This window comes from Phaenicophaeus curvirostris, chromosome 9, assembly GCF_032191515.1.
Source record: "Phaenicophaeus curvirostris isolate KB17595 chromosome 9, BPBGC_Pcur_1.0, whole genome shotgun sequence".
Taxonomy (NCBI): Eukaryota; Metazoa; Chordata; class Aves; order Cuculiformes; family Cuculidae; genus Phaenicophaeus; species Phaenicophaeus curvirostris.
The window spans coordinates 9,040,770-9,066,765 of NC_091400.1; the positions used below are offsets into that span (position 1 = coordinate 9,040,770).

Here is a 25,996-nt window from a genome sequence, read left to right on the forward strand (position 1 = left end):
CCTTAAACCAGTGAAGCTGTGAACATCTCCTTATATCCAAGCTGGCTTCAAGGTAGCTGATTTCAAACTCCATCTTTTTCTGGTAAGATAGAGAAAGGGTGACTCTGAGCCTGCTTATTTCAGAAGAGCCAAGACACAGGAGGTGGAGCCCCAATACCTGAAAAGTACAATGCAACAGCTTGACAAGTTTTATTCAGAGGAAAGACTACTTAGCTAAAAGCCACAACTATGAACTAGATGGAATAACAAGAGAGACAGGAATGGTTGGACTCGATGATCCGGTGGGTCTCTTCCAACCTGGTTATTCTATGATTCTATGACATTTTACAGTGATGACCAAATGGAGCAATATTGCCAGATAATTTAGTTTTGGTGGAATTTGATTCCTCCATGTTGTGGTGTCTGCGAGGCAGCATTTGTATCCGGCACTCCAACTAGATTATTTGTGCAAATGTTTGCTTGTTTGTATTATTCCAGTGCTGGGAAGCCCTAATCATGTGTCGAGCCTGCATTGTTTTAGGTGCTAAATGAACTCAGAACAAAAAGGCAGTTCCTCTTCTGTAGAGCTTATAATCTAAGTACGAAACAAGAGACAACAGATGGGGTTAGACAGATGGGGGAGCATAAGGATGCAGTGTGGCAGTACTGGTCAGCCAAAAAGTCACTGTTGAAAGGAGAGCAGTAGGACAGCTATGAGTTTTCTATAAGCAACATATCAAAGACCGGATCTGAAATGAGATAAGGGCAATTTCACAGATAACTGTAGGAGACTCCTTGTAAGAATGAGGCAGCTTGGTGGGGAAGGGCTTTGGAAGTAAAGCCAAACATGTTGGGGTTTAGGGAGCAGAAAGCTAGTGGAAAGCACACAGATAGTAGCAAAATCACCACAATTTTTAGGTAAGTACATGCTTATTGCAGCAACATCCTGTGTAGGTAGGAGTGAGCTAAAACTGCGTGCCTTTGATCTGCTTTGTAAGTGTGGAGTAGCCTCTGAAGAATGCTTCCTTATTTTTATTGAAGGATATCTCTCCCATTGTATCAGCAGACCCTTCTTGGCCATGAACAGTTTGATGAGATTCACTACTGAGCACATGAAATCCTTTGTTTGGCCAAGGAGGTTACAAAATACTTCTGTACTCCCAGATTCAAAGGCAAATGGAACAAAAGGCTGGATTTGAAAGTCAAAGAAATTTCTTTTCTCAAGCAGAACAGGAAAATAATCACAAGACCATGTTTGATCGTACTGGGCAGTTGGTAAACAACTTGACAGCAATTTCATCTTGTGGTTACATTAGCTATTATTTTATATGCCAGTTGTATTTGGCAAATTACAATTTCTCTTTGAAAATGATCTTTGGAAAATAATACATGACGTTTTAAAGAGCCATGATCCACACGTGCAAACCAATAAATGCAAGAGAACTACTTACAGCTAGGTGGCGTTAAATTAGTTACAGGAGCCTTTACTGTTGGATCCCTAACTTCAGTATTTCTGTATCCCATTGCTAGATTAATAACGTTCTCTGTATTTAAAATGACAATTACTCACAAAAATATATGATAAGCTTTATATTTGCTTTCAATTTCCATGCTGTACATAGGGAAGATAAGAGCAGTGAATATCTCTTAACAAAATGAAATCACTCCATATGGCACCCTTCTCCCATTAAGATATATAATATGAACCCAAAAAGCATCTTTTAAAATAGTTTTATAGCTGAAATGGGATTTTAGCTTAGCTTAATTTGTGAATTGCCTGAAGCAAGAATTATCTTTAATGCTGTCTGTATAAGGCTGCTCTCACAGCTGTTCTTAACCAATTCTATATCAAAATAACCAGGAGCTGTCTCACTGAGCATTCATCTAGAAGTTAGGTTTCTAATCTAAGTTAATCTAAATTTCCTTGGTAGTCAACAAAGAGAATGAAGCACTTGGAGAGGACGTCTTGTCCTATTACATGAGCTCAAAATAAAATTGTCTTTTAAATCTGCTTTGAGGTAGCTCTACTCCTCTGATGTCTACAGAGGGACCCTAGATGATTGACTTAGCCTAGTCAAGTCACTCTAGGCAGCTGAAGTTGGATGAGATTAAAAAAAACTTTGAAACTCAGCTGAACTGTCTTTTATTTCAGCCTGTCAAACGTAGTACAGTGATGCAGTTAGCAGGCGTATCTTCGATTAATAAGTATAAGAAGAATGTAAGGAGAGCCTATACAAGAGCCAGGGTAGAATAGTTTGTATTAGTTAACCTGGATGTCATACGGCCAAAAGGATGGCTGGGCTTAGGATTGACTTCTAGTTCTAACAGGAAATCACCTTGAGAAGCTCTAACATTTGAGGCAGTGTAAGAACAATTTATTGGGTAACAACTCAATATATTGAGTGCTGTGTAAATATCGTACATTAATTCCTACATAAAGAAGAGACTGTACTTAAAAGGCCCTGATGTTTTTGCATGCTTGGGCTGTTCCCATATCAACATCTTCAGCTGTGAGATCCTCACTTATCTGTACTTTTAGAGCACTCTCCTGTGCATGAGATCACTGCTGTCACCTTAGCGTAGCAGCATCTATTATACTCCAAACATCTGATCTGTGGAAAACAAATTGGCATAGTGTTTCATCAACTGCAACATACTTAATTCTTAGCGCTATTTACAAATGCAGATGCATTTGATTGAGTGCAGGAACCATGATTTTGTACTCCCTGCTCCCATCCTTCACTTGTTTTACAACTTTCTCTGTTAAAAGTTGTGGTAGCCCTGCTATTTGAAGGACTTTTATGTAGTTCTCGGAGCCAGTTAAACTAAGCCTTTCTCATAAATCATATCTTTAAAAGTGCTTCTCCAAGAGATCTGGCATTTTTTCAGAAGTGAGATAAAAGTTTACATGCTTGGAAATGATGACTCTAAGAAGTATGCACTTTATATTTTATTAATTTTGATCGCTTATGTTATGATACATTTGATAGATCCTGAAAGACACTGTCAGTTTAAAAGATACTGCCAATAAACTTTTGTTAGTGATGAAAACATGCCTCATAATGATCAGATGTCTCTGCCTATGCAAAGAGTTCATATCACCCTTACACCAGTTTTTCTTTTGAAACATTTTTGCTGCATGGTTTTGACCAGTGTTATATAACATATTCCAGAAAAGGAATATTTGACAATCAGTGGAATGAAAGGAAAATTTAAAGGTAACACTTTTGTAGCAGAGGAGCACAAATTCTCTGAGATGATCCTTAAAGAAAACAGATTCAAGGCAGTAATAATGTCTTTTCTTATAATTTTGTTTTGAAAAATGCAGAAATAATATATGTGTGTATGTACATATATAGTTCTATATCTAGATACTGCAAGTAACATTGATTAAGGCGCGAGTGTTTTGCTACCTAGGCAGAGACAGAACCAGAACCACAGCTAGCAAAATTTGGGATTAAGCTGTTGCCCATAGTGTAGCATCCATTAATACCAGCTGAGGATATGACCCATAACTCTTCTGAAGGCTTCAACATTACCTTTTATAATAAAATATGTTGTAGAAGATTTTTTTTTTCCCTCATAATGGAACACATTTCAAGGGCAGCATGAAAATGCAATAAATTGAAAATATGAATTAATGAGTAGAGGTATTTAAAATAACATTCCTCACAAAGCCCAATAAGATGCATTTTTCAGCTAGAAAATTTGAAATGCAGTTATCAGGTGGGAAAGTTTGAACAGACACATTAGTGTCAGGCATCCTTCAACTAGTTTGATTGGTGGATTACAAGGTGCGAGCAAGTCCAACGTGAAAGTATTGTGCATGTGCTGAGGGGCAGTACAAGCAAGAGTGCAGTGTAGAGATAAGGCTACTTAAAATCCTGCCAAGCAGTTCCTCTGTTTTTCCTCTATTTACACTAACTGATTCAGTAATCAGAGCACAGAAAGAATTTCTTCTTTGTCTTGCAAAGTACTGATAGTTTTGAAATTCTATAAGAGTAATGCTGTGATTTTTGCTGAAGCAGGAGCCCCCTCACTGCTATGCTGAGGTTTTACAAGCAGTGAGAATACAAGCCGTTGTTATTGTAGTTGTTTTGCAGAACGACATAAAGTAGTCGTTTACAGGCATATTTTTAAACTGAGGAGAGATTTGAGTGTTTTATAGCTGTAAAAATGTTTGCAGTTCTCCCAGAGCATGTCTACATCTGCAGTCTCTCTCTCTAATATCTCCTTTCCCTTCCCTTTCCTACCAAATGTCACAAGACATTTACTACATCTGTGTCCACTCAACAGTAAAGGCAATACCGGATTTGAGATGTTTGGCTGGAGCTATAACTTAATTTCCTTTAGCGTTCATTTTATTGAATAAATTTTCCCTACCACAGTATTTGATTTTTAAGACCTTTTCTAGGTTTGTCACCCTCAAAGAAAACTTCAAACCAGTGGAAAGTTTCTGCTATGTAGTCAAGAATTACTGCATTTCTTTTATTCTTGAGACAGTGGACAATGTACCATGGCGAACTTATAGTCTGCCAGTGTGCAGTCAAGAAGCATCTCATTTTGGTTTTGAAATGAACCAACTATGCATCTGCGATTTTAAGGCAGGTAGTCATGGGAACCTTGTTCTTTGTGAAGGTTTCCACTTGGAAAGACTCATGCTAGAAGGTCTGCCTTGGTGCTGTCCTCTTACAACAGGAGGGACCTCACTGAGCTCTGCTCAGATCCCTTTGAGGGTGGATGCCATTTCTGAATGACCTAAGGTTTGGTCTCCCTGCTAATGCCCCAATATTAAGGTTTCTCCTGCGCAATTAGTGAATTACCTGTTTTCATTTAGATATATCTGTGAACAATATACTATGATAGGACCCCATTATATGTAGAGAACCACTTTTCCTTCTATTTTGTTCTGATGTCCTTTTGCAGTGGGTTATATTTCTAGTTTATTTACGCTCCGAAATAAAGTGTGAGAAATTAAATTATCTTAATGCTAAAAGCTGAAGTGCTTTTTGTTGGTAAACCTAAGTATACTGTATAATTAAAACAATTATTTCATCAAAAGATGCTTTTTTTAAATTGTTTTGCAATTAGTGCCATTGAAATAGTTCTATTATTTCGCACGCATTTAATTCCTGTTTTGGTCTCTCCAAAGCACGTTTATTGTAGAAGGCAAAACAATTTAAGATCTAATAATGATCGTTTAAACAATTATGCATAATCAGATTAAAAGCCTAAAGTAAACCTTACCATACAGGGACCAAAGCACAGGAGAATATACTTTGTTGGATAAATCTATTTTAAGGGATGAATGTACATATTTCCTTATAATATTTTCCAGTTTAAGTGATGTTGTATCACTGTATATTCCCTGAGAGTTGAAAAAAGAATTTCCCACTCCTGACACATACCATAGAAGTGTTTGCTGGATAGCACAGTGCTGTTTTATGTATTGTAACAGTAACAGATCCCGTGTCCTGGGTATGTTTGTAATATTGATTTCCTTTCCATCAGGTTTTATAAAGAGTTTCACATCCTTGTCATGCATATCTGGTCTAGACACTCGAGGTATTAGCCTCAGTTTGTGAAAGAGATTTGCAAAGAGAATGGGTTTGTGTGCACAGTTGCCTCAAGGCTGGTGGAAAATTGGTTTGAAGCAAATGCCTGCTATGCTTGAGGGCAATTCTGCAGTTCTAACGTTGCATGCTGAAACGTGTGGGCAGATCAACTATTTCCACAAATGTTTTTGTGGAAGACAACTGTAAGGAAGGAAAAAAAGTCATGTGAATCTCTCGGAAGTATTGTTGAATGCTTCCGTTAAGGAGTAGATACTTCCCCCACTAACAGGCTGGGTGTCTCTGAGGTCCTGATCAAGATGCCTGTGTAAAAGTTAAGGCATTCAATGGATGCATTGACTTGATGCTAAGCATTGTGTACATATCGCTATTAAGAAATTAACACTCTTGGGAATATTTCTTAAATCAACAGGGACAATTTCCAACAGGCAGGAAATCCATGCAGGTGCCATCCTTGTATTCAGCACTGAACACACTCTTCTCGTTCTCTTTTTGATGTGGCAGGTCAGGGGCAGGCTGTTTTTCTCAGACATTAACAATTCCCCTAAAGCTTCCTTTTCGAGAGAAGGAAATTGAATCCACAGGCTGCCGAGTCCAGCATTGAGGTTCACTGGATCTCTCTCACACACCTCCAAGGGAAGGCAAGGAACAGTCTAATGGAGATGAGTTGAGGCAGTGGAAGCCCATGTGCCAAAGTCCAGTTGTCCTTTTGTACTGGAGACAGCAGAGCCACAAAGAGGAGGGCTTGTGCATCATTAATTAACCATTCACTGAAAAAAAACTAAAAATGTAATCAAGAGAGATTAGTCATGCAGAAAATGTCTAAAACTTAATTTCATTATCTTAGTAAGAACCACAATGTACAACTATATGTTTGCTGTCTGGTTCCTGTGCAGGGTTTGTACACTCCTGACATGGAGTACAGGGCTTTTTTGAACAGCAGATCACTGGATAAGGAGTCTCTGGAGGGTTATTCTTTATTCTTATTATTTTCTTTCAAGCAAGAATTATAACTTCTTTTAGATATCGTTTGATGCACTTAAGCTTTTGTCTATAGCCCCAAATATAGGAAGAGCTTTCTGTAGGCAATATATTTTTGGCTACCTTTTGCCCTGTCTTTTGTTTATAGAATCACAGAGTCATAGCATATTTTCAGTTGGAAGGGACCTTAAAGATCATCTAGTTACAACGCCTCTGCCATGGACAAGGACATCCCACTAGATCAGGTTACCCAAAGCCCCATCCAACCTGGCCTTTAACACATCCAGGGATGGGGCAGCCACAACTTCCCTTGGCAACCTGTTCCAGCGTCTCACCACTCTCATGGTGAAGCAATTCTTCCTTCTATCTAGTCTAAATCTGCCCCTCTCCAGTTTATACCCATTCCATCTAGTACTATCACTACAAGCTTTTGTAAACAGTCCCTCTCCTGCTTTCTTGTAGCCCCTTCAGGTACTGGAACATTGCTATAAAGTCTCCTTGCAGCCTTCTCTTCTCCAGGCTTAACAACCCCAACTCTCTCCGCCTGTCCTTGTATGGGAGGTGCTCCAGCATGGAGTGAAATAGAATCCATTTAAAAAACAAAGAGGGTTCCCCCCATCCTTCCCCATGGATGCCATTTTTACCACTCCTGACTCCTCTGTTGTGTCTACCTCCATTGTTGCCACGTTGTGTCGTAAATGGCAACACTGAAGAACACGGGATCTGTTAAGGGTGCATCATAAAAGAAAAAAAGGTTCAATAAGAATTCCCTGTGATAGCTATTTTTGCAGATATTTATGATTATTCTTCCCCCTTATAATCTTTTTTGTAATGGTCCCATCTAATCCATGTAATTTGTGCATGTTATTTTAGGTGTGTTACTAAGGTGATCACTTACATTTCTTTCTTAAAGCTATCGTCAAAGGGTAGTTCAGCCAATGACAATCTTGATTCTTCTTTGGACATGCCTTTCCACTGATTTTTCAAATCTGATGTGATAATTGTCAGATTTGGATGTCTTAGCCAGGTGCCTAAAGGCAGATGGGGTGAATTTGTCTCTGTTAAAAAGAGCCAGTCTACCTTGATCTGATGGATTTCTCTAATTTAAGAAGTCAGTTCCCACACGTGTAATGTACCTCTCTCAATCTTCACTTCTTAATGTTCTCTCTCTTTCGTGCGTCTGTCTCTGCAATGTCTCTCATTTCCGGATATTCCCCAGTTGCCCCATGCCCAATTTAGCTCCATCACCACACCGTCCTTCCCTGCACTATTAGCTTCATCTACCCCTGCCCTATCCTTCCTGTTATGCCCATTTCATCTCTGTTCCCTTGAATGTTTTGTTTATCCATTTGGGATAAAGCCTATTCTTCCTGTGCTTTTAAAGCACTATACAAATTGATCTATCTATCTATGTTTTCATAATTATCACACTGCAGTTTCAAATAGTACTCTGCCTAATTCTTCTATTGTGTTATTCGGTTTACCCAAGATTCTTATTTCTATTTATGTAACGCTGTAGAGCAGTGTGTTGGTCAGAAAGCTTTATACTATAATTGAGTAACAAATTATTATTTTCTTCTCCTTTGTTCAGTGAACTGGTTTTGCAGATCTTTCAGCTCAATTCATTATGATCAAATGGAGAAGCATTTGTTTCAATAAGATTTTAATCTCTAGGACTATCTCTTGCATCAGTGACTTTTCATTGTTAATTGCTTTCTTGTCCCCCATTAAGGTGTTCTTGCAACTGCTTCATCCAAACTAAGCTCCTTGCCTGCACATACAATTTGAGAAGACTTTTTTTCTACTATTTTGGTAACCATTGTTGCCTTCTTAATCCAGCAGTATGCCATTTTTGTGTTTTCCTTCCTTGATGCTGGCCAAGAAACTGTTCAGAATCACCTCTCAAAGAAGTTTTAAAAATGTCCTGAATTTCCCCTGGATGCAAGAGAATATAAAAAGTAATTTTGTTTTTTCAAAGTACCAATTAAGGGCTCCTAGTCTGTGCTGAATGTTTTTGAGTGAATTACCTTCAATATCAATGATTTAAAAGGATATGCGCTGACTGGAGTACACCGCAAATGTCTCAAATTCATCCTACTGAAAATGATATTTGTTATAAATTCTACTGTACCTGCTGCTACTTTAAACCCTGTAAATGGCATGGGAAGCACAGACTTCAAACAACAATTTTAAATATGCCTGCAGTTTTACATGTTGAAATTACAAAATCGGGTGGGCTGTCTCCTTTTTCAAAAATCTATTGGTTGTGAATTTATTATTTTAACACAGCTGACAGAGAACATACAGAAGGAATTCAGTAATGAAAAGCATTGGGGAGGGGGGGCGTTGACAGGCCTTGGCTGAAATGAAGTCCTTTGAGACCAGCATTTGGAGACAGAGGTGAAAGTAGAAATTGGTTTACCTGAGGTTTTCTTTATATGGAGTCTAAATTTTCAAGGGAGACTGCCTGCCAGTGTCAGGGCTTATCTTTTGACACATCTAGCCTGAAATCTATCAGAATCTAGAAACTTCTTGACTTTTCACTCTAACTTCTCTATGTGTGATATTCTACACAAAACTTTGTTTTCACAGATCCTGAAAGTTTCTCAGAAATTTTCTGCTACTGTTACAATCTGTTCAAAACTACAAATCTGATTTTTTTACTTAGGTATTCTGTGCTTAACTCTAAGCATAAACGACTTCTAAACAAAACTCATTTACTGGGTCTGATATTAAAATTAACGATACAAGTCATTGAATTTTGCAGCTTGGTAATTTATTAGTTTTGATAATAATTTAGCCCAGTTCTCTCCAAAAAAGAAGTTGATTAATGCAGTCTTATTGCTCCATGGATCTATGCATTATTTATATTGGCAATTTTTAATGAAAATAGTATTTTTCTTAACTTGTGTTAGAAACACTAGGCCAGCGTAGGTAGTCAGGAGTGAGGTAGATTGTGTTCTTTCTTGTACATCATAGAGCTATTTAGGAAGGCCTGCTCAATTGTAGCAGTGTAACAGGATGTCAGAAGTGATGAAAAGGAACTTCAAAAAGAAGGAAGAATTTCTTCACTGTGGGGGTGGTGAGGCACTGGAACAGGTTGCCCAGAGAAGTTGTGGATGCCCCATCCCTGGAGGTGTTCAAGGCCAGGTTGGATGGGGCTTGGAGCAACCTGATCCAGAGGGGTGTCCCTGCCCATGGCAGGGAGTTTGGAACTGGATGATCTTTGCAGTCCCTTCCAACCCAAACTATTCTGTGATTCTATGAAATACAATGTGAAACCTCTGAACTATGCAGTGTAACTGATAATTGATAGTGACTTGCAGAACTTTTATTACCTAGTAGGTTATTACATAAAATAAACATCTAACTGAACTTGACTTTCACCTCGACTTTAAAATCTGCGGGTTAAGGAGGTCTGTGAATGCACCCATCGAGGTATTTTGAAGAGCTGCTCTACCCATGCATGCTCTAGTATGTAACATGAACAGAATACATTTCTATGTAATTTTAAATATTATTCTTAAGTGCATCTAACCTAACAATTGAAATCCATGTGATAAAATTGACTGTGTTCTAGGAATTCTCCCCCAGCTCTCAAAGTATGCACAGTATTATACCATTAGAAAATAATCCTTTCTTGGGGTCGTGCTTATATATCTTTGGAAATCAGATTGCTAGTTATATATTTATTTACACGTTCAGAGTTTACTGTCTAAAAAAAATTCAGCCATGTGTACTCAGGGCACTGAAGGCAGAGCCAAGCCCTGAAGCTCTCAAAGCTGAGTCACATTAGATGTCTTAGTGATGCACCATATTCATCCTGAATTGTGCAAACCGGAAGATATTACTTCCATTTGAAAATACTGGCAGCAAAGTATGTTAACTCTCACCTGATCAGTGGAATACTCTGTTCCAGCTTTTGGAAACATAAAATGTAAGAAAAAGATGAAAAAAACAGATAATGTTGGAAATACTGGCACGTTCATCAGGAGCGAGAGACACAAAAAGTAAAAGGTGTGATCCCTAGCAAAGTGCAGCAGATGAGCTGCGTTCAAGACAAATAGATTCTTCATGAATATGCTGTGACATTTATTTTTGATATTAAAAATTCAAATGCAAGTGTTTAATATGTCTCCTACATATCATCTCTTTCTGTAATTCTGGGACTGGAGCAGTTTTGCTTTCAGTCATTTGGGGATTGTGTTTCCATCCGCTTTGATCACACTGTGCTTCTGCAGTATTCCCACCAGTTATCATAAGAACTCTGATAACTGAATCTTGTTTTACCTGACCTAGAAAACAAAATATCATGAAGGGAACTCTCAAATAAAACTGTGGGTGAATAAGACAACAAGCAACTGCCATCCCAAATGCTTGTTAGCACCTTTAATATAAACATTGGCATTTACTAGGTTTTAACCAAACCTCTCAAAAAATGGTAGCATGAATATATAGAATGTGCAGCCAGTTTCAAGCCTTTTCTTTTGTACACAAAGGAAAGCATTTATCATTCTGGTAGCACAGGGGATGGAAAACAATGCCAATTCACAAATAAAACCTCTCATGATTTAATATTGTTGTTTTGTCCCCTGTGATCCTAGAATGATAGATATTGTACCTTCTTTTGGCAGTATCAGAAACACTTACATATGTGGAAAAAAAAGGCTCTTTCATTATATTCATACTGGGTTTTTTTTCTAGATTGCTTTTTCCAAGCTGTTTCAATATGAATTGTACCAGCGATATCGTGCCAGCTTTCTTGCAGTCATTCTGAAGTTCTACAAACACCTGTGATGCTACAAGCTTCATTTCTATTTATTACTATTTTTTGTGATTATTATTTATATTCTTGAAGCTTTCAGAGGCCTTACTGTGACTTGGGACCTCATTGCATCAAGAGGTGTACAAATGTTTGGCTAACCTAGCCCACAAACACTGGAATTGTACATGCTGCGCAGCTATCCATGGAGTGTGGTACTCTGGGAAGCCCACAGGCAAAGACTGTTTAGTCTGATACATTCTTCCTTAAAGGATGAGGAAAGGGACAGCCCCATGGAAGAGGCAGCCCATTTCTTTAGGGGCTTTGTGTGCTTTTTGCTCCTGAGAAGGTGCTGCAAGGGGTCAATGCTGAAAAAATATATGCAGAACACAGTAGTCATCCCAGGTGAAATATCTATAGCTCCATCCTTATCTCACCTGGCCAACGACATTCCAGTATGGTTTTGCCTAGTATTACAACCTTTCAGTAACTCAAAGCATATCTTGATTTCAAAATGTTTCTGCAAAAGTAGTTGCCTTTTGCAAATAATCAGTACTCTAAATAGTACTTTAAATAAATAAACAGTACTCTAAAATTCTTTCCAGGGGAGAGTATACAAATGTTAAAGACATTAGGTGTTAAGAAGAGCTCTCCTGGCTTTGAGGTGATACCAAGCCATCTCTCATTGAATGATGGCATTAGGAAACAGTCATTGCACTAAACCAAGGCAAACAAGCTAATCACTGAATTAGCAAGCATTAGTTAATTTGTATGTAGCACTTTGGAGATTACAAGTTCAGTATTTTAATACTGTTCAGTATTTTAATACTTCCTCCCTGGATATGTCCCTTGTCTTTGTATTTAAACCACTATGGAAGCATCGGTAAGCATTGGGTTTGTAAATGAAAGCTGTAAAATATGTCTTGACAGAGCTAGTGTTTGGGGGAAAAAAAAAATGCAAAAGTTCAACTTGTTGAAGTCCGGCCTTCAATTTTCAATATTCTACCAATATTTAAATCTCTTAACAGGCACAGATATGATTAAGCGTTTGTTTCATTGAAATCATCTCATTGTCTGGACCTAATGCAGCTGCTGGTATGGACCAGAATAGGCAATTTTCAGGTCAATAGGTTGATTTTACCTGGCTAAACAGAAAGGCAAAGAGGAGGAAGCCAGATGACTTTGTCCTAAATGGAGAGCCCAGTTGTCTGAATTACTGAGCGTACGCAGCTTCAGGAGAGCACAACAATGATATACCTCACCCTAAAAGCTGTTTATTGCTGCAAGAGCCTCCTGGCCCTGCTTTCCTCCCCTTGAAATCTGTCTCCGTGGATCTGGAGAGGACATAAATGACACTGCCTCAGCCTCTGCAGACGTTTAGCAGCTTCATGCACATGTCACACTGGCACAGAGGATAGCTGTATCCTTGAGGCCAACCCAGAGAGAAAAACACATTTCCATCCCTTTTGCGGCATGAGTAATGAAAGTACAGCTAAATACATCAAAGCTGAAAAGTGGCATAAAAATATGCAGTAGTTAACACATAGCTTTTAAAATCTTGGAAGTAAATATTGCTCTGAAAATACACGTGGGACTGAAATAATGAAATAAGACCAGCTGTATGTAGATTATTCACAATCTACTTCACCACTCTTAAAGAAATAATTAGATTGTAGTTCAGATGAACAGCTATTTTTATCTCTCTTTGTAAACAGTGGACATGTGTATTTTTCTTGAACAGGAATTGCCCACTAAAATGAGAAAGTCGTGAGAAAGACAATTTATACAAATGACTAAGATGTTCGCATCTTTTAAAGCCTGCCATTCCACCACTTCCTCACATTAGTACAGTCCAAAGAGATGAAAGAATCTGGAAGAGAATTAGAGTAGTCTTAGTAACGAACATCAGATTCACAAAGAGAATGGCTTATTATTGGAAGTCTAGGTTAAGAAAAGTACTTTGTAGAGGCAGTTAAATAGTGTGGTGTCTCAAGCTTAATGGAACAAGAAGAAGCAAATTAAAGAATGGAAAGTGAGGGGCTATTTGGAAGGAAAGATAAAAAAAATAAAGATAAAAAAAATAGTGTAGGAAAAAGCTAGTAATCCTATATATTCCATTGTTGTTATATTGAATTCTTGTCCAAACAAGACAGAACAAGCAAAAACTAACTCACAAGTTCACACATCTGGACAGGAGCCTTACAGAGGTTTAGATAAGTCCCTCTTGTCTCCGACAGTTCCTCTTTTGGGGGTAATAGCTTCTACTGCTGAACCTCACACATTGTCAAGTCCCATTCCCACAGTTTCCACCCCCTAGCCTCTCACCTGTTAAGGAAGAGATCATAAAATATGGTGTTCTGCCTGTTAGAAACACGGTGCAGTTTGCCACTGCTTACGTACTAATTCCATTCTTTGCATCCAAGATTGCAGCAAGCTTTTTCTGAACAAATCCTAAGCACGAACCATGCTTTTCATTATCACCTTCTTTTCTATTCTTTATGAAAATCAATGTTTGATTATGGCTGCTTCAGATTCTCAAGTGTACGGTGTCTAATGGTGTTGCTTTAAAGTTTTATGTTTTATCTTTATAACTTAGGATAATTATTTATAGTTGCAAATCATAGTGTAGCAGCATTATGGGAAACAGAATGCTGGATTGCATTGCAAAGGGAAGAGTAGATTCAGGGTTTATTATATTATAGAAGGCACTTCAGAGGCTACAGAAGAAAACAGCTCAAATTGTAGCAGTTCTCAGAAGCTGGGATAGTACAAAACAGATTTAATTCACAACACACTCTTGTATCATCATCACTGTAAATATAGCCATTAAAGTATAATTGAAATACAGAAAATCAGGAAATGAGAGAACTGAAGCCAAGTTTTTCATATGTGATCAAAAAGCATATGGGAAAAAATAGAGGGGGAAAAGGTCAGCAGTTAAATAGAAAATAGAAGACCCAACATAATTTTTGGTTTTAAAAAACAGATGGGAGATTTAGCAAAATTGCAGTGAGGGAATTTGAATGTCCTGCTGAGGGTTTGTTTCTCCTTCATCATATAGTAAAAACTTTTTGAAAATAGGTAAATGAAAACTAGCTCCTAATCACATCCTGGAAATACAAAGCCAGCATTGTGCTTTGTACAGCATATCAGTTTTTAATCAAAATATCGTAAAGAACAATGCACAGAATTGCTCTAAATTTTGACCGTTGTCTCAAAGAACCATCCTGACATTGGGAAATGTCAAGTAGAATGTATCTCTTGTCATATCTCCTCCCTAGTTTCCTTTCTGCCACTTGTTATTCCCGTGACTAGAGATGAGGAAGGGCTGCTGTTGTAGCTCTTCAGTATCTGAAGGTTTGTTTTCATTGAGTGCTTCTTCCTGGAGCTGCCATTGCTGGGAAATGGACTTTATGAGAATTTCTGGACTGTATCTTTCACTTGGTTTCTACCTTTTGCTTTCACATCCATCAGGGATCGTGAGTACTGTTCAGCAGGAAGTGAGTGAGAAAATTTGCTTTGTTGTATAAGAAGACAGTGTGCACATCAGGCTGAGATTTAAGCCAAATCTGATCCCAGGAGAGGAATATCTCACAGCTACTGGATCTCTTGTGGATGTGGTTCCTAAAAGGAGAAACACTGAATCTGAATTTGGGTGTTGGGAGGATCTTTCTCAGGTTTTTCCAGGTGTAAAAGGGCATCTGGAGGAATATTTTAAATGGTAAAAGTTATAGTTCAGTAGTATTTGTATCAGAATAGTTCTTTCAAATTTTATAGTGGGATTGATAAATTAGACAGTGAGTGCTACTTGTTGGAGTGTGAGTACACACTGAGCTTGGTAATGAACTGTGACTACTGTCAGTTTTCTCTCTTCAGACTAGGAATCATGCCAAGGGCATATAATGTATTTTCAGTGATACGCAGTCGTAGTGTTACTATCTTGCTGTTTCAGATGTTTGCTCTAACCACGTGTCTCACAAACGGAAATGGTTCTCTGCTACTCTAATTGTTCTGATATTTATCTGTATTGGCTTCTTAAGACCAAGCATGTGTAATCAATTATGAACATGCAGTGCTTTAAATATAAACCTATTCCTATACATTTTGACAGTAACCAGGTCTAAGTGTGTAATTTTGCCTGCTAGAGTTATAATATAGTGCATTCAGTGTCATATGGAAGATCCAGGAAAGAATAAATGAGTAGCTACGTAGCTTGCCTGTATAGACTGGAATGCCACTGAAAATTATTCTATTTCAGTGCTGACCAGGTAGGGATACTTCTATAACATCTTTGGGGTTTCAAATATTTTTATAATTTGAGGGTTTTAGCCTTTTATGAAGATTTTTCTGCTAGAATTAATAAAAACTCAATGTTCTGTGTAAGCTGACACTTAGCTGATGGAGCCACCCTAACACTGACAGCAGGGCATTTGTGTCTCTCTTTTAATTTTTTCTTATTTTGGGGCATTAATAAGTTCTGAAACTACAAATATCTTTTTGTTAGAGATCTTGAGGATCCTGAAGTTTTCACTTTAGTAATATTTCAAAATGTGGTTCAAGATTCTGGGCACGCTTTCTGTCCTGTTGACTTAATTCTGTGTTACACTCCCAAGATCATTTATTTTGTCAGAGTGACTGCTGGCTATGTAACCGGGGATGTCCTGAATGTCTAATTGTGGAAATCAGCAGAATACTGAAGAACCGCATTGTTATTTGGCCAGAACCAAATTACAAGCCAAACACTGTTTAGAGGGATGATATATTGCAGCAGTATGTTAGAAATGAAAAACAAGTTCAGTACTTTGTCAACCTTGGAAAGCACAACTTAAAAGTGAGAATGCATTATGGGAAAACACTGCAGATATCACGCCTACTTCTGAATAAGCTGCAAACCCATTGAATTTCTAGTGAACTGTAATAATTTGTTTGTGTGAACACGTTAATCACTTTCTGGTTTAAACAGAATTTTTGACAGTGGAAAAAACCCCAGCACCTGCAAAATGAAGGTGCAAGAGTGAGAAACAGCATCTTTAAGGATTATTGCTCTGATCATTTGCCTTAAAAGTAAATGATAATGGAAGTAGAATTGTTTTATCTCCAATGGGGTCAGAATTGGCCCATCTTGGGCTCTTAAACCTATTGCCTTTAATGTTTTGTGTTTTGTCTTGAGAAGAAGAGAGTAGTAAAGCTGCAAATCTGACAATATAACTTATGAACCAGATGGAATGTTAGGGAGGTATTCACAAAAACTGGATTTCACCTGGTGAGGTTAATCACCCCAGATTTCCTCCACAGACAGGAAGAGATCTGCTTTAAATCACCCACTGCAAGTAAGGCCCCTCTGGAGGGAAGCAAACCCTGGTGAATGCCCCTGCCTTCTCTCTTCCTAACTGTTCTCCTGAGTGCTCAATTGTGCTCGAACCTTCTCTCTGTTTCTCAGGTACTCATACCCGTATATGCATAAAATCACACATGCAAGTATTCTGATCGCTTAATTGCATGAAATGATAGTTTAGTACTGTATGGAGGGTTGATGACATTCTGTTTATATGAATGATAAATCTCTGTCTCACAGGTGTTAACCCTACTTATGATGTTTAGTAAGGCTTTAACTTTCTTTGCAGTGGTTAGAATCCAACTGCACAAATGGGTTTGGGTAAGAAGCTTCATGTCTTCGTTTTTCTCTGATTGGCATGCACAATAACCATAAAAGGAGACTGACGAAGATAGAGACAAAGAGCAAAATAATGTTGTACAGGTGATCTGAAGTGTACCGGTCTAGAAGAGGCTTTCAAATTCCATATGTGCCTGACTACTACAGAGAGTTTCATAAACTAACCCCAACCTGATCACAGCTGTGATGCTGACTTCTAAACAAAACCAATTACAATTTTGTTTGTATTTATCCAGATATTGCTAAAACCAAGTGAAAGTAGTGCTTCCTCAGTGCTCCAAGTAGATTTTTTTCCTTTTCTACTGAAATAGATTTGTAAGGCCAAATTAGATTCTAGCATGATTAATGCGTCTCACCAAATTCTTGCAGAGTAGCAAATTAGTTTATAGTGATTTTCTTGAAAACAAATTAAATGGCTGCACAACATCGCAAGAATAGAGATGTTTTTCATAACATATGGATAAACAATTCAATGGAAAGGAGATGTAATCAAACTGAAAATTCAATAGTTCATGTGAAAAAAAATCCTAATGTTTCAAATATTACTGTCCGTTATAGAAACCTGGGCAATTACTTGCATTTTAACACATGATGTGTAATACGCAGTGGGAGAGGATCAAGGAATTAATCTACATGCAGTTTGTGCGTATGCTAGGCAGATCATTCCTTTTTAGATGTTTATAACAGACATCAAGTAAAGACCAAAATCCTCATTTCGTTAATAACTTCAAATAACAATTATGTTGTGAACTACAGATGATTTACTCTATGTGTACTTGATTGATAGATTTCTGAAAGTTTTTATCTTATAAATTTGCTTTTTTCCATACTAAAAATGTAAATGTATTTTGCTGTTGATACATCTGTTTGAGACTTCACAACTTATATTCAAGAAAGACAGGCCACAGAAAGTACCGAGCACAATTACTTGTTGCTTAATTTATTAACGTAAAAGGAAAAAATCTCTGCGCACAAAGATCTGCCATCATTTTGTATGAAATAAGCCATGTTGAGAAAGACAATGGAATAGTTAGGGGCTTTCTCAGATTTCTGTAATTACCATTTGTGATTGAGGGTCCAAAAATTACATTAAGGGACTAAAATAATGGTCTAACATTAGATCGCTTGTCTGTAACTACTGCCAAGGTAAAACTTCTTAGATAAAAACATTAGGATGCTTTAATTCTTCTCCACTGTTCTGTGGGGAGAATATATTTCCTGACTAGACCTGACACATGTTTTACTAATTGAAATTTAGTATTGCAACTTTTGGAGCTACTACTAAATTAGTCCAAATGTAACCATTCCCCAAGCCTGCTGTAACATCTAACCTGAGTCAATAACAGGTTTTGAGAAGAATGTGTTTTCTTCAGACTCAGCAGCCAATTACATTTTTTTTCTCATTTTTTTGTAAAATCTCTAGAGTGAGTTAGATTCTTAATATCACTGGACAAATCTGTGACAAGCTTTACCAAGGAGCCCCAAGGAGTAGGGTCCAAGAAGTAGATTTTACACCCAGTAATGTTAAGCCATCATAGCTGAAGGTGTACTTTATTCTTCAGATTTAAAGACTATTTTTTTTACAAAATAATGTGTCAGAGATCTTGGAAAGTATCTACAGTATCTTGGAAAGTATCTGTAGTTCAGTTCCTTCCTTGATTTGTAGAAAATACACATATTTTACTTTAATGAAAGTCTGTATTCCATATTCTGGATTTGAGTTACCTTTCACCATCAGGTTAGGTTACAAACCAGTTTTATGTACTTTATTTTTCATTCCTATAATGTTTTGTATTTGTTCAGTCTGGAGAAAAGGAGGCTGAGTGGAGGCTATTGTGCTCTGCAAACGCTTGAAAGGAGGTTGTAGCGACATGGATGTTGGTCTCTTCCCAAGCAATAAGCAATAGAAATAGAAACAAGAGGAAATGTCTTCAAGTTGCACCAGGAGAGATTTAGATTGGATATTAGGAAAAATTTCTTCACGGAAAGGGTTGTCAAGCATTGGAACAGGCTGCCCGGGGAAGTGATGGAGTCTCCATCTCTCAGGGTATTTAAGAGACATATGGATGTGGCTTCTAGTGACACAGTTTAGTGGTGGACTTGGCAGTGTGAGGTTTATGACTGGACTTGATCTTAAGCATCTTTTCCAACCTAAATGCTTCTATGATTCTTTTGTTCCAGGACTGGAGTTGGGAAAAGAGGCTTGTGGGAAGAAAGCTTCAGTTATTCAATGTTAGGTTGCACCTATCCCAACCTACTGCCATAGTGTCTCCAACTCTTCATTAGGTCCTTTTTATCAGTATGGTGTTTGTTTGACCTGCTAAAAGGATAAGAGCTATCCCAAAGTGCGTAATCAATCCTTGCCTGTCCACAGCCAGAGAGGCCAAACAGCCCATTGCTGTCTTTCAGCCACTGGCAGGCTGGATAGTTTAAAAATATCAGATGTTGTACAGACCTGGATTACAGACTAAAATACAGATATCTCTCACCAACAGCGAAAGGGAAACTGCCTGGCCATATACAAAAAAATCACTATGAGCCCTTGGAGCACAAATATTTCACACAAATATGTAGAACCATTTCCTTTTGAAAATGAGAAAAATTGGGAAAGGCTGAACATTTTGTAAAAGATCCTTTATTGTATAGTCTGCATTTCCCACAAACTGACAGCAAGTAATTTATAAGTCTATGCTGGGAATAAGAGTTTCTTAGCTCCTTATAGATAGCTGTTATTACTAAATACCAGGGGTATAATACAGAAGAGGATGACATATCCTCTCTACTAGTGTGTGGCTATTTAATTCCACACTATCATTATTTTGTTTATTATTGCTATGGTTTAAGCTCTGTCTCATATTTTACTTATTTAATTAAGTTATATGCATAAGAAAAGGAAAACATACCTCCTGGAGTCTTGGCTCTCCTCCCATCTAGCCAAAAATAGCACTGAGAAAAAAATGATGGTGTTACTTGCCTGAAGTAATTTCCTAGTTTATTTAGTTTGTTTAATGTATATTTCTCATAGCAAGAGTGGTGTCAACTTAAAATACACATCCATGGACCAAACAGGAAAAGAAGTCCATAAAAAGACTTTGCAGTTTTGAGGTTCTGTCAGCTTGCCCTTTAAAAAAAATCTGATTCAATTTAAAAAAAAAACCCAAACATTCAATATGACAGGTTATGAAGGTACTTCTTCTTGGCAATTGCTTATGATTTTTTTCCTCTGTGACTAAGTTTGTGATCTCTGGATATTGTCTACGCACACCTGCCAGATCAGGACCCTCAAATGAAGGATTTGACTATTTTCTGACTTTGAAATGAACTTAGCTCTGTTGTGAGATACAGTGGATCCTCTAGCTGTGTGTAGTCTTGAACTTCACATGACTCTTACTTTTTCTCTTGGAAAACAGGCACTGGAGTATTCGGTTTGTACGTGGTTAGGAGAAGGTTGTGTAGATCGTGCTTTTGAAGCCTGTGTTCATTCTGGTTCCATTTTATATGTCTTTTCAATATCTCCTAACACAACTCAATCTATAGCATAGGAGTGCATAGCCCAAGCAACTTTCTGGCCTTTTCAGTCGTGGAAAGTAATCATGAGTTAGTCCAGTTGGAGAAAGTTTGTTTGAGAAAACAGTATTGGAAGTATCAGACAATCTTGAATATTTTGGTAAACAACTAAGCTGAAATAAGAATGTTCCCATACAATGTCTCATAGAAAGTGACAGTTTTGTCAGTGGGTATGCGGAAACACTTTTCTGGTAAGAACCTTCTTGAAAATTATAGCCAACTGTAGCTAACTTGTATGTTTCCTATGAAGATAAATGGATGCAGTCCTTGCACACATCCATAAATGTTGTGGTTAACGTGACCAGCTTCATCAAATTAAGAAACAGATAATACAAAACTACATTATTAACAAGGTGGGAATACAAAACTACATTATTAACAAGGTGGGTTTGTAAATAAATGTCATTTATACACATATAATACACATTGTGTATTTACAGAACAGTTCTTTATTGACTTGAAATAATGATAAATGACAGAACTCATTAAAATTCTCCACATTATAACTATTAGTTTTACTGATGAGTATGAAATTATCTTCACTGGCTTCACTATGTTCTCCAGTCATCTTCATGAGGCACCAGAGTCTGTCTCATCATTTCCTCAGTATGTCTTCCAGCTTTTAGGTCCGGTTGTACAACGGGCAATGCAATGGGCGTTGCATCTTCTACAATGGAAAGACTTTGAATAACAGATACTTTATTATAAAAGGACTCTGTCCACTACTAGGTGTGAATTTACTCTAACACATCTTGAAAGAATCAACAAATGGAAGTGAGACAAATTCTGCTGGGTGCTGGAAGGTGGAGCTATTACTTTAATAGCACAGCATTCACCTAGTCTTTTCTGTTTAAATCTCTCTGTATAGCAGCTGTCATTTCATTTTCATTGTTTAAGGTCACCTTAAGCAATGACTATAATTTTGGTTAAAATATCAAACAAATCTAATGGATCTACCTGAGTTGTAGTTATTTTATTGTCTTCAGCTTTCCAAAAGTTCTGATTCTGCATAACAATGAAAACAGGGGGAATTTAATCAAATGAAGACATCTATATGAATGTTATCTCTGAATAATACTTATTTAAATTGAAAAAAAAAATCCAGTTACCTGCCTAACCATGAATCTGAGATCATTCTTTGTTCCCTTACTTTTATCAAAGAGGATAGTAAGAACTCAATGCATTTCTCATTAAAATGAACAATAGAGGAGGAAAAAAAGGTTTTAAAAATGCACGCCAGCTTGTAAGACAAACTTTTTCAATGTTAGGGCTTTTTTCTACTCTGAGAGATAGTGTAGCCTTACATCAGTTCAAATGTAGCTGTAGACAATCAGAGGAAAAACGTTTAAACATCCCAGCATGGGTATTTCCATTTAAATCTGATTACAGTGAAATAAAACTGTAGCTATTAAAGGTTTAGAAGAACTACAAATACAAGCAGTAAAAGAAGACAGTTAGTAAATGAGGTAGTAAAACATTTCAGCAGGGCAAACAGTTTATAGCACTCAGCCTTCCTGTAGCAGACTGTGCTATTCACTACAGACCCGTGCACTGTTCCCTGAACTACACTTAAACCTGCAATTAACCTTTCACGCCTAATGAAGCTGTTTTGCTGCAAAATTAAAATATATAGTACTGCCTGTTTTTACAGAGACTGGGAGGAGAGCATCTCAAAATGAATGACTTTTTCAGATGCTTTTGTTCAAATGCAGAATTGAAGTGCTGCTTGTATATAAATCGGGAATGTGCTTTTCAAGGCAATCTCATTTGATGTGCTGTGTTTTATTCCTGTACTTATTAATTGCTTTGCATAATTGTAAAAAAAAAAAGGACAAAAAAAATTCACATACCAGTAATTTTATGATTAGACACTCAGTTCCTGAGAATAAGCTATTACCATTTAACTTCCATTAGGAAAGACAATAGTTCTGCTAAAGATAACTAAGTTCGTATTGCATTCTCTGGTATTTTTCTCATTGTGGATGCAATTACCTCTTACAAAAATACACTTTCTGCTTATGTATTTGAGTGTGCTTGCTTCTTAATGATCTTTCCATATATATAGAATCATAGAATAACCAGGTTGGAAGAGACCCACCAGATCATCGAGTCCAACCATATACTAACAAGGAGCTAGAGATTGTTTTAGCTGCACAGAACTGGGTGAGGTTATTTCTATAACATTTAGTAGAAAAACAAACTAAACTTGAAAATAGGTTTTGTTCTGCAGCTGGGCTTGAATATCTAGAAATTAGGCTACTATAGGTGACCCATTGGTTCTCCATGTGGGATGTTTATTGATTGTACTGTTCCTTTCTGCCATTATGTCTAAGAGTCAGAAGTAACAAGAGACAACATGCTGGTTTGGAAAATACCAGTTTGGATGATAGGTATGAAATTTAAATGGCAGCATTCAGGGAAGGCAGGTAAATTGAATAACTTATGAACTGAAGTAACAGATGTAGAGCACTATATGATTTACAGTTCCAAACCTAGAGGCTGTAAATGTGTTCACAATTGTTGTTTAGATACTAAATTTGTAAAATACAGGGAATGTTTTGGTTGTGTTTTTTTTTCTTTTAATGAGTATTTAAGCCACAGCATTTTTATCAAATCCTCTGTTGTATTTTGATGTAAATTTTGCTTGCTTGCAGTGTCTGTGCATCAGCTTGACTTGGTAAATGAAATTCCCTTAGACTGCCAGTCTGAAATAATGAAGTGTTGCCCAGTTAATTGTATTGCTTTGATAACGAGGAAGTATGCTGGGGCGTAGAGAACATAATAAATTAATGTCATCAGATGATTTGTGTGACATTTTGAAAAATGATGTTCTGTAGTGACCCGATTTTAATGGAACTCTAACAGTATTCCAGTATATCCCAGTATGCAGCATTAGATTTGAAGAAAATAGTTCTTCGTTTTTGTTTATTGTTAAGTAAAATGAGGTTAGTATCTTACATCCAAGTGTATTTTAAAATACCTTATAAAAAATGGAAAATCTGTCTTCCTAATAGCATTCATCCCATTTAATATACTCCCGAAACTTAGTTGTTAAAGATAAGATAACATGTAAGCAACTATCAAAATGTTATTTAGGTTTTAGGTAGTGCTGATACTTAAAAGGTACCTCAAAGATTTAAAAAAATTAATTTATCAAAGTCCAATTTAAGGCATCACTACCTCCTGCCAGGAAATATATGTGCATGTGAGAAAAAAGACTTAATTAATCTTGGCTCTTACATATCCTGAAATGTAGCAATGATAATTGTAGTTAGCATTTTACTGTATAGTGCCATGGATTTTCAAAGAGCTGTATGCACATGAATTAATTCTTGCCACATTTCTGTGATGTAAGAAAGATAGCAATACAGTGTGAAACTGTGTAGATTTTTTCAGGATATTGGAAACCTGTACTGAATCTGACATTATATCATATAGTAAGAAAGAAGCCTGTGGAAGCACTTGTAAATAAACAATACTTTTTGCTCAGTTTTTTAGTAGATACTGTTGTAATGAGAGAATCTATGAAAAATATTGCACAATTGAGCTCTATAAGAGATAAACTAAGTTTGACATTGTCCTGAGTTTAAAAACAGAGACTGCCTGTTCAACATAGTGAAGAGTATTTTCCGATTTCCTTGTGGAATAGCACTGTTATGGATAGAGATTGAAATGTATTGGGCAGAATGGGGAACCAGCACCATCTTAACCTACAATATGGCTGTAAATAGATGTGGTATATATGTATGTGCCATGGTTTTATTGCAGCAGTGATGCAGTAGAATCAGGTAATGATTTGGATTGGAAGGAACCTTAAAGATCATCCAGTTCCAACCCTTCACCATGGGCAGGGACACCTCCCACTGGATCAGGTTGCTCAAAGCTCCATCCAATCTGACCTTGAACACCTCCTGCCATGTCAGAGAGCTGCTGGTCCACAAACCAAGAAAAATGGAGATAAGGATCATGCAACAAATCAATAAGAGACTTAAATGGAACCCAGTCCAGTGTCTTAACTGCCCTTTTTCCCTTCCTCTGCTTCTTCACTGATACCAGGTGTCATTTTAGACAGTGAGAACTTGTTATCTACCTCTGAAATAAAGCTGATCACTTCTGGGAAAGTATGAAAACTTGGCTTGAGAGGAACAATCACACTGCTCTGGAATTTTTCTTGGAAAAGTTGGGCATTAAATTTTGTTTCTCCTTTATTTATTTTGCAGGTCTTGCAATTGCAAGTGCACTGATAGACATTTCTCAACAGAAGCCTGCGGACTGTAAAGATAAGAGTTCAGGAGTCAGAAATCGAAAACATCACCTTTCAACACGTCAAGGAACTTGTGTCTGAGATTCAAAAACTACTATTGTATATTCTGTAATGTTTTCTTTTTAAATGGCTTCCATTGAAAGCTATACTACAGCCTCAGTTTTTATGGAGGCAAATCTATGAATGAACCCATGAGGTACTGTGCTCTGTTATAGTCACACAGCCTGCATACCCCAAAGCAGAACAAATTTCTGGAAGGTATGAGTATGTTTGATGAGCTTTAATAAAAAGAGTGGATCCTGATAACAATGAAGTATGAAACAAAATACCTACTATTCTTAATCCTGAACATATCAGAGCAGGGAAAATCCTTGAACATAACTAGGAAAAACTGTACATTGTTTTGTAATGTAGAAAGAAATTGTATAATTGAAAACTAAGCAGATTCCAGGAAAATAAAGGACATTTTTGTATAGCTAAATGTAACAATGAGAATTTTACAGTTCTTTCCTTGTAATCAGCATTAAGATTTTCTTTCCAGCAAGCAGGAACTAAAGAGGATCATTTGGATGTAGGTTCTTTTATCATTGCCAGAAATAGGTAGGCAGCTTTTGAATTTAGCATAGGTATAACCCAAGAACACCACATGTAATATTTGAGAGATAATTGTGTAAAAATACTTGATGTGAGCATTTCGTAATTTTTTTTCTTTACCTTGTGAGAGCCTCAAAAACATAATCTGTTTTTGACCGCAGAAGAGTGATGGGTGGGCTTTCATGTTTCTGTATTGAAGGATCTGTTCTGAATTCTGAATGATACATTTTACAAATAGCGTGTGTGGGTCCTCCATGCCAGGTAACAAAATTAATTGAGCATGGAAAAGCTTCTTCTGCAATCAAGTTTGCTGCTTTTTTTCCAAGAGATTCTCCAAGACTGCAAGTCCAAGGAGCATTTAATTTGCTGTTATTATACCTGCTCCCATTTCAGTATTGAAATTTGCTGGTATCTATACATTGTCCTGACTTCCAAGCAGAAGTTGTTAATCTCAGTCAGCACTCTGACCCTTGTTTTTATAGTAGAGTATGGAAGGGGTTTTTTAACTCCCAGATGCAAAATTTCATCTCATTCTCACTTTTGCACCAGTTGAGGAATTAACCTGCATAACAAAGAAATAATTAAGTGTTTAGAAATCCTAA

The 25,996-nt window shown here is 37.1% G+C and overlaps 1 protein-coding gene across 2 annotated transcripts in view; it reads left to right on the plus strand.

Moving 5' to 3' along the window:
• ATRNL1 (attractin like 1) overlaps positions 1-25,536 on the plus strand; it is a 491,214-nt gene extending 465,678 nt beyond the window's left edge. For both annotated transcript variants that reach the window (XM_069863707.1, XM_069863708.1), the window contains one exon: positions 24,757-25,536. In XM_069863707.1, the coding sequence (XP_069719808.1) occupies positions 24,757-24,881 (125 nt within the window). In that variant the 3' untranslated portion in view covers positions 24,882-25,536. The remainder of the gene's footprint in view (positions 1-24,756) is intronic.
• Positions 25,537-25,996: the final 460 nt, after the last annotated feature.